This window comes from Melanaphis sacchari, unplaced genomic scaffold, assembly GCF_002803265.2.
Source record: "Melanaphis sacchari strain LSU unplaced genomic scaffold, SCAv2.0 Contig72_pilon_pilon, whole genome shotgun sequence".
NCBI classification, from domain to species: Eukaryota; Metazoa; Arthropoda; class Insecta; order Hemiptera; family Aphididae; genus Melanaphis; species Melanaphis sacchari.
This window is the reverse complement of record NW_020271519.1, coordinates 146,495-156,153: the sequence shown is the minus strand read 5'-3', so window position 1 is coordinate 156,153 and position 9,659 is coordinate 146,495. Positions and strand designations below refer to the sequence as shown.

Genomic DNA, 9,659 nt, shown 5'->3' with positions numbered 1-9,659 from the left:
ATAAAATGTGCATGTATATAAATATTTTAATATTTCATGTATTATCGCGGAACTGGCTTGATTTCGGAAAAAACAAATATGACTAATTATTCAATGTTTCCTAGAACTATTAGAGATAATAAAATGTATACACCAACTAACTCATTTTTATACTTATTTATCAAATTTCAGTCTTATGCAAAATGTTTAAGACATGGTACATCAACTTATTTGTGTAGTTGCGACTTACAAACAATAGTTATAAGTTATAATTTCATATGTACATAATACTATACGCAAACACAAATTCATTGTACACAACCTTTATAAATTGCAATATTTAGATATGTAATAATATTTTCATAATGTATAAACTCAAAACCCTATAATCTCACTCATAATATGTTATGAATGTCTACAATAGTACATAATAATATGATATTTACCTACTTTGTTGGTATGGAATGTGCACATTATATTGTTTTAATGCAATCACTTCGAACTTGATAATGTTTATTTTTAAAATGTATGCAATAACCATCAATTCAATGATGTTTGTTATTAATTTAACAGTCGATTAATTCGAGTGACATCATAAATGCATCACTAATAATGTTTAACATAGAAGAACAATTATTTGTATTTTAAATTCCAGTAGGGGAACGTGGGGCAGAATGGGGACGTTAATGTATCAGAAGCTATAACTCACTCAAAAATTGTGATTTTGATTTGAAACTTGAACTGTGTAATCTTTAGGATATGGTTATTAATATGTGAGCATTTTTTAAACATTCAGTTAAGTCTCATAGTGTTAAAGGTCAAAATAGGTTTAAGTATAATTTTCCCGTTTTGCCCCATACATGGGGCAAAATGGGGACGCCTCTCAAATATTATTTATTTAACATAAATATTATTTCATTTTACATATATGCAAATAAGTTTAACTACTTGAACTTTTTTTTATATAAATAACTTGTACATACATACATAGGAATATATTTTAATATAATAATATTGTACAAATCAATAACAAATAATAATAAGTGCTTGTAAATTTAAAACACATAAACTTTTACATTTATTAAATAGGTACATTTTATTTAAATACTAATTATAGATGTAGTACCTACACAAGTAGTCAAACTTAAAAATTTAATTAAAAAATTAACACATTTAAAATAATTAAGAGCAAAGTTCACAGGTTAATAAGGCATCCTTATCTTTTTCATCAATGCCCGCACAAAGGCAGTGGGCCCATAAATTGCATTTGGAACATTGAATCCACCCATCGACTGATATTGAATATGACTCACCACAGTATAGACAGTTCTCATCTACATCACTGGACACTGGTTCCTTAGTTTTTACTCTCCTTATTTTTTTTGTTTTATTTTTATTCTTAAACAATGAACGCTTTGCAGTCTGTGGCTTTGAGTTTGCATTTGCTGCTAAAAGTTCATTTTTATAAGGGGAATCAGTAAGGATTGCTGTTTTACCTCTTCTCTTAGAACAACGTGCAGTGGTTTTTGAACTTTTAGGTATTGGCTGTATTTCCTCAGGAGAAGACACAGGGAATACTTTCTCAGCATTGTTTTGCCAATAGGAACATCCTGGTGAGTTTTGTTTTGTTGTTATATCTGTTGCAACATTCTCTTTTTGGCTTGGATCTGAAACTTCTACTTGAATTGTATTCATATCTGTAATATTGAGTTGATTATTAACAGAAATTGTATCTCCCAAATCAATGTCTGTAGCTGCACTGGCTAGAAAATCATGCTCATTGAATATGTTTGAATCAACTGGCCAAATGCCAGTTGCCCTGAATGCGTTAATTGCTGTTGACATAGTTGATGCCTTTATATAAGCTTTTCCAAACAGTGAAGCAATTTGAAATTGTGTAACTACCCTGTGCTCATTAGCATGTTCCCTCAGCCATTTTTTTACTTCATCACAATAATAGACACTAAGCGGTTTCATAAATCCTACGTCTAAAGGCTGAAGCTTATGAGTACAGTGAGGCGGAAAACAAAGCAGAATTACACCAGCATCCCTAGCTCTATCAATTAATTGTATAGATTTGGTGTGAGTAGAATGACCATCAAGTAGAAGCAAAACTTTATTTGTTTGAGATGCTCTTGAAAATAATATAAATTTGTCAAACCATTTCAAAAACAAATCGGTTTGGATCCACCCACTTGGGTGCACTTCTGCCCACGACCCAGGTGGTCCACCATCAATAAGCTCTGGTTTAGCCCTAACGCGAGGAAATATAAGCATAGGAGGCATATAAGAGCCTTTAAGTTGTCTTTTTCAAAAGGATGCATTAAATTATTCTTTTCTGCAAGTTGGAAAGCTAATCCTCTTAATTCTAAAGATGTTAGTCCAAATAAACGGGCCTCCATAGATTTAATGTATTCAACTAATTCAATCTCTTGTTCGCTGTTGAAAACTGTTTTATACTTCCCAAGTCCTTATAAAATAATAAATATTATATATATATATATATATATATATATATATATATTATATTGTAAATGTAAATACTTAAATAAGATTACCTTTACTAAAAGCATTTGTTTTATTTCCAGATTCTAAGTAGACTTTCACTCTTCTTTCAAGAGTTGACTGTGGAACATCAAATGCTGATGCTGCTTTTCTATACCCCATCTCTTTGTTTACACAAACCATAATGGCATTTTTTCATAGACTCTTCTGTCCACGATTGGCGTTTAGTTTTTCTAACATAGTTTCTAACCATTCTATAAATATGGTAATATATCGTTTCAAAATTATGAAATTAAAACATTGGGGCAAAACGGGGACGTCCCCATTTTGCCCCGAACAGGTCTATCCCATTATGCCCCAATGAGTACACTTACCTGCAGCCGTTGTTCGTAAACACAACAATTAATTTTTTTAATAATTAATATTATTAAAATAATCTTAAGAACATTTGCTATAAAAACAGTGAAAACAAATTTATGTAACAATAAGTAAACCATAAAAACATTTCGGAAAAAAATATCAGTTTATTATATCAATCAGATGATAAGAGGCATTTGTGATGATTTTAATTTATTACTGATAAGATAATTGATATGTGAACTTGAAATTTTTGTCACATGATATTGTTAGCCCAAGGATTCTATATATTAAGTTTTTAAATCAGTATGACCATTATAAGACATAGATATTGGAATGTCCCCGTTTTGCCCCATGGCCCCGTTCTGCCCCACGTTCCCCTACTGGAAACAACCTTCATCAAAATGACCACTGATTTTCATAAAACTTTAAGACCTATTTTATTTTTATGTAAAAGTATAGGTTTAATTAATATTGCATATACTGTGGAACCGACTGGATTAATAATTCGGGATATGAACTCAACGTTTCTTGCATATCTAGAAATATTACGGATGATTGTGTTGTTGTTATTAACTTATTCATACTGGAATCAGTTCAATCGAGAAGTTCATATTATTTTAGTTATAGAGATTATAAAAATTTGGATAATCATTATTGCATCCAGACTATCAACGATATGGATAATCAAGTATCTATTTAATATTTATTCACTAATATATTTGTTTGTATTATAGGTTGGACCCATTTTTACATTGATATGTAGGTACTGTAGTTGGTAAATAGTATATATTTTAATAATGGGGTAAAAGCTAAACAAACATGAAATGTAAATAAAAATGTAATTTAGTAAATTTAATATCAAATAATGAAAATAATTTAAACAAAACTTTTAAATCGTCCCAACAGATTAAATAAATATTAATTACCATATCAATTAATTGATAAATAATATACATCCTGGATCTAACGGAATTAACCATAACTCGTTTACAAAAAGTCATATTTGAGAAACTAATCTATGTAGTAATAAATGACAAAGTGTTTTTGTACGGATAACGTGCGTTTACTTATAGTTGATATTACGTAGGTACCTATTATATAAACTATAAACAACAATATTTTTAGTTTAATATCATCCATTAAAGTACCTACCTAGTCATAACGTTAACTCAGCATTTAAATTTCTAACCATATACCAAGAATATTGTCAATAAATCTTTACACCGCCTACAATATTTAAGTTTTTTTTTCTTATCGATAAAATAACGTAAATGTGATTATTTAATGTCTTGATTTCAACTAAAATGTTCATAATGAATTCGGCAAGTTCTCGGACGCGTAATTGTATATAATTGATAATATTGAATTATTTCTTAGTTAAAATTAAAAAAAAAAAATGTAAACAAATTACACCAGACTGACCATAATATGTTGAAAATATATATTTGTGTAATCGTTGTTTAAAATTATTTATTAAGATTAAACCATAAAATCTATATATAGTTTTCATTATTTTTTTTTCCAGATTTATTAATGGCGTTACTGAGTTTGATCAGAAAATTACACCACTTTCAACAAGTTTATCGATTACACAACGTTTATGGAGAAAAAATAAATGGAATTGGATTTTTATTATGTTATTTACATTTTTTGTCGGATTTAGATTCATGAATATCTATTTTACTCCCAAAAAGATGCAAAATATTGCAACATATATGTTTGTCCATCCATTATTCAATCCTCCTCATGTTATGGATTATGTACTGACGATCTCTTCTTGTTTCTTTCTTCATAACATATATGCCAGATTCCAAACGTTAAACGATATTTGGAAATGTCTTCCTGCTGACTTAGTTGTCGATTTTGACAAATGGACACACAACGAAATAATAGATGTCATGGAAAACACGCGACTGTTACATTCCGAACTCTGCGAATTGTTAAAAATGTTTACTCTTGGTTACGGTCCATTGCTTTTGTGTTTCTTTATATCCAACTTTATCAATATGCTACTCGGTTTTTATTTTATGATCAATTATGATGTAATCTTCAATTTACAATTTACCGGGAAACGAATACTATTGATGTTTTTTCACGCACAGAGCATCACATTTTTGATGTTTATTATTGTTTTCGTTTCATTCATCAACGATGAGGTAACTTATTCAGCCTGTTCATCATCATATCCTCGTTAATTTTTAATTTTTTAATCATACTTCGGTTTTTAATTTTAAACTAATCTTAATAAATCTCATTTTAAAAACTAAACAATAATGTCAATTGTATTACAAAAAAATATTTTCATATTTATTTTACAGAGATTGAAAATTATATCATATTTACGATTATACCGAATTTCAATTTTACACTTTGATATTAAACGACAAGTAATAAATATAACTTATAATGTATATTATTAGACATAAGTTTAAATTTTTATTGTTTTATTTTTCAGATTAAAATGTTTATGAATCAAATATCAGCTTGCGATTCAGACCAAATTTCAGCATTCGGATTTTTTGATGTTAATTTAAATCTTGTTACATCAGTAAGTCCTCGTTTTTCACCTATACATTTTACTGTAAATTTTTTACTTAGTTATAAATCGTTTGACTTATTTTTATGTATCTAATCCCCTTTGCATTTAATCGTTTTACTTTCACGTTTCACGGCATATTTCCGATAACAATATCTGTATTGTTCATTAATATGCCTTGGGACTTTCGTTGAAAATCTTAGATTATAATCTGTCTTTTTTCTAATGTGTCTGATAATTCAACAAATATTTTATTTTATATTTGTTTTGCGTTTTTTGTTCTGTTTAAAATAAATGAGATTTTCTTTTACAGATTCTTGTATTATTGATAACTGGAATAATCACTTTGGTACAGATGAAAAATCACCCAATCATATTCAAATTTAACAATAACACTAGCAACTTGTATAGTAAATTATAATATAAATAATACCTACTATGAATTAGGTGAATATCAAATTTTTCTATATATACGTATTACATTACTTCTTTAACATTAGTTAAAATTTTTAATTATAACCTAATTATAAAATTGTACAATATAATATTATCAATTCTATAGTGTTATAATATGTATGTACTATGTTTAATGCTCATATATAAGCTGGAGAAATATTATATATATTATCATGGATAGAGATGAGACTGGTCCATCACGACCTAAAAGGGCTTATGTTGGTAAATTCCTCAATAAACGCGAAATTCTGTTGCTATTAGACTTAGATGAAGAAGACAATCTTTTTGATTTTGATGATTCTGGTAGAATATGTAGTGTAGGGATTTTATCTGACGAAAACTCATCTGAAAGCGAAGATGAGAATGAAGTTACAGTGCCTAGTTTCGATGATGTTTCTAACTTTGATACTCAACCCCCTCAAATTATTTGGCAAGATAATCTAGGCTTGCCAGATTTTAAAATCACTAAACCGGGACAACATATTAAAATAACCTTTTTTTTTTTAGTATGTTAGTATATAATTATATGGAAATAATAAACAGTCAACAGATAACATAATACGATTATCATTTAATGATGTAATTATATTATGTACAATATTATTCCATGTTTCGATATTAAATAATATAATGTTAAAGTTATTTTAGCTCGGCTTCCATTAATCGGGACAAAATTAATGACTGGCCGGGGCACCGGGACAAATGGCAAGCCTAAGATAATCCAAATTTGCTACAATTTCCTTTCACTAAATAAAAACAACTTCTTGTACCTATACCAGGAGAAGGAAATCCGTATGATTTTTTTAGATTATTTTTGGACGACACATTTTTGAATTTATTGGTGAAAGAAACCAACAAATATACCGAGTATGAATTTCTTAGGCTTGCTGCGAATCCAAGAAGTCGTATATCACTATGGAAACCAGTGACATCAGAAGAAATGTTAATATTTATAGGTTTCACTATACATACAGGAATAATACAATTAAGTCGAATAAATGACTATTGGAAAAAACATCATCTTTTTAATCTTACTTGTTTTTCAAACTATATGGGTCGAGACCGTTACTTATTATACGAAATTTACATTTTTCTGATAATTCTATAGGTTCAAATGATTCAGATCGACTTTTTAAAATAAGACCTCTGATTAATTATTACTTCAATAACAAAACGAATAATGTGTATTATCCCGGTAAAGAGCTCTCTTTAGACGAATCAATGGTATTATGGCGAGGACGTCTTTTATTCAGGCAGTTTATCCAGAATAAATGTCATAAGTACGGCATAAAATTATACATGCTTACTGAGCCTAATGGTATCATAATAAAATTTGCAGTATATACTGGGGCTTCTGATGATTTGGGTGGAAAAGAACATGCAGCAAATGTTGTTTTACACCTGATGGAAGAAAAACTAAACACAGGTCACTCAATTTTCATGGACAATTTTTGTAATAGTTATGATTTGACCCAAAAACTGCTCGAAAAAAATACTTATTGTACCGGCACGTTGAGGGCGAATAGACTAAATACTTCAAAGGACGTAGTAACTGCTAAATTTAAAGTTGGAGAAACAGTTTCAAAATATTCAAATAATGTTATGATAGGAAAGTGGAAAGACAAAAGGGAGGTGACGTACATTTCATCTGAGTTTCAAAATGATTTGGTGCCAACGACTAATCGTAAGAGTAGAGAAACTCTTAAACCATCACCAATTAAACATTATAACAAGTTTATGAGCGGAATCGACAGACAGGACCAGATGAATAGCTATTACTCTTTCTCAAGAAAAACTATCAGGTGATACAAAAAGCTAGGTATACATATTATACAAATGCTACTTTTGAACTCGTACAATTTATATAATCAACATAAAATTGGTAAAACATTAAGTTTATATGATTTTCGCATAATTTTTCTAAGTAATATATTACCTAAACCGGAAGTACCTTCAAAGTCATTGAGCATCGAAAAACATGATCCATCAACGTATGGAATGGGTGAAAATGGGAGAAATTTGCGGAAAAGATGTCAGCTGTGCTACAAAAACGGTTTCAGAAAAGATAGTACATACTATACTGTGACGCTTGCCCAAAAAACCAAGTTTGTGTATTACAACATGTTTTAAAAAATTTCATTCACAATAATTTGTATTTTTTTAAATTTTTAGTTTCTACAAAACTATATAATTAGTATTATTCATATTTTTTTTTATCGTTGCATACACAATAAATTGTATTTTTTTTAATTTTTAATTTTCAGATAATAATAATTAATTTTATTAATGATTTTCGTAATACTTGTATATTTTTTATTTAATTGTGTATATATACTTCCGTTGAATTTCTAAAAAAAATCAACGAAAATAATTAAGACGCCAATTGGCGTCCATGCACACTGTTGAAAAAAAAAATCAGTGGCGCTAACGACGCCAATTGGCGTCATGAAAGTTCAAAAGCTAAAAGTTGAAAAAAAAATGGTTAATAAAGTTATTGAACACATTTAAAAACTTTTTTCTTAGTACCAAAATTAGATTTGACGAAAAAAGTAACATACGCACTGGGTGGGCACTGCGAAAAGACATACGCAGTCAACGTGTTAAACATTATAATCAATATAAACTTCGATTCATATTAGAAATAATTGCTAAATTGATGTAATTTGTTTGCAACCATTTCATAAAAATATTTAAAATCAATAAACGAGTATGTTCAACAATTAATATTCTATTGAAATATAAAATGTTATACATTTATAGATTTCTTAATTTTTCTATATTTCTTTTTTTTATTTAAACTATTCTACGGTATCTTTTTATATGGTTCGACATAGCATCGCAGTTATGCCATACCGTGAAAAACTTATAATGATTGCTATCAAAATAATTGTATAAATAAAATTCATCAATGATAATATGAATTTTTGAATTTTCAACTAATTTATATTAGCCGAACTTAATTATTATCATCATAGTGTCGTAGGTACACGTATGTTGCATATCTAATATTATACTATCTTGAAAATGCCATATGCTTTTATTGATTTGATAATTTTAAAGTAAGTTATAGCTATTATAAAATCTATTAAAATATTGATTCTAAAAGATTTTCCTTCGACCAATGATCTAAAAATTCAGGTAATATTATTTTAACCTTATACATATCAAAATACGGGGAATGGTAAACTCCTACAAATATAGTGTGATCTCCTACAAAAGATAGTGTTAACTCCTACAAAAAATTAATACCGTTCGTATTGCTGTAATAAAATATCAGTCTTGCAATATTAACACATAGAATAAAAATTTAAAATTGTTTGAAAAATTTAATAAAACATTAGTCATAATCACTTACGTTTAAAACAAAAATATTGTGAAAAAAAAATAATAAAACAACATTTAGTCATAATCATTTACGTATATTTTTATGGCATACTTTGGAAATAAAATCTAAACGTGAAATTTCTCCTCGTATATATTTGTTTTTTTGATTAAGTAAGAATTGATATTTAGAAATTGTTTTTGTCTGTCTGCGTTGTATTGTATGACTGCTTCTAATTTTAATGTATGTTTCATATATGGCATATATTTATTATTTTCAAGTTATGATAATTTTGAGCTTTTCAACTTCAAAATCGTAGTTTTAAGTAATATTACCCTATTTTTTAAAGGGGAAAAATTTATATGTAGAAAATTATAATATCTTTGATTTTCAGGTAAAAATTTTAAAAGGTTATTACTTATTAGTGTAGGAGCTTACAATTGGCCAAAAATACGACCACTGAAAATTAATCAATCCTACGATTATTAACAAATTGAAAAT

General features: G+C 28.1%; 2 protein-coding genes and 1 pseudogene across 2 annotated transcripts; 2 read left to right on the top strand and 1 right to left on the bottom strand.

Moving 5' to 3' along the window:
- Window positions 1–1,026: 1,026 nt before the first annotated feature.
- Window positions 1,027–2,673, bottom strand: LOC112600815. Its single transcript, XM_025348127.1, has 2 exons — window positions 2,538–2,673; window positions 1,027–1,676 (listed from the first exon to the last, which is right to left on the bottom strand). Exons 1-2 carry the CDS (start codon window positions 2,665–2,667, stop codon window positions 1,162–1,164), a joined length of 645 nt encoding a protein of 214 aa, XP_025203912.1. The 5' UTR covers window positions 2,668–2,673; the 3' UTR covers window positions 1,027–1,161.
- A 373-nt stretch (window positions 2,674–3,046) lies between these two features.
- Window positions 3,047–5,809, top strand: LOC112600814. The gene is made up of 5 exons (XM_025348126.1): window positions 3,047–3,532; window positions 4,370–5,000; window positions 5,163–5,231; window positions 5,300–5,392; window positions 5,694–5,809. Exons 1-5 carry the CDS (start codon window positions 3,150–3,152, stop codon window positions 5,799–5,801), a joined length of 1,284 nt encoding a protein of 427 aa, XP_025203911.1. The 5' UTR covers window positions 3,047–3,149; the 3' UTR covers window positions 5,802–5,809.
- Window positions 5,810–6,009: 200 nt separating this feature from the next.
- On the top strand, window positions 6,010–7,991 carry LOC112600859 (annotated as a pseudogene).
- Window positions 7,992–9,659: the final 1,668 nt, after the last annotated feature.

Excerpts from the sequence above, each read along its gene's own strand:
- LOC112600815 (XM_025348127.1), bottom strand. The coding sequence starts at position 2,667 with ATGGTTTGTGTAAACAAAGAGATGGGGTATAGAAAAGCAGCATCAGCA. Across the intron at positions 1,677-2,537 it reads AACAAATGCTTTTAGTAAAG|ATATGAATACAATTCAAGTA; the intron begins GTAATCTTATTT and ends TCAATATTACAG.
- LOC112600814 (XM_025348126.1), top strand. The coding sequence starts at position 3,150 with ATGACCATTATAAGACATAGATATTGGAATGTCCCCGTTTTGCCCCAT. Across the intron at positions 5,001-5,162 it reads TTTCATTCATCAACGATGAG|AGATTGAAAATTATATCATA; the intron begins GTAACTTATTCA and ends TTTATTTTACAG. Across the intron at positions 5,232-5,299 it reads ACTTTGATATTAAACGACAA|ATTAAAATGTTTATGAATCA; the intron begins GTAATAAATATA and ends TTTATTTTTCAG.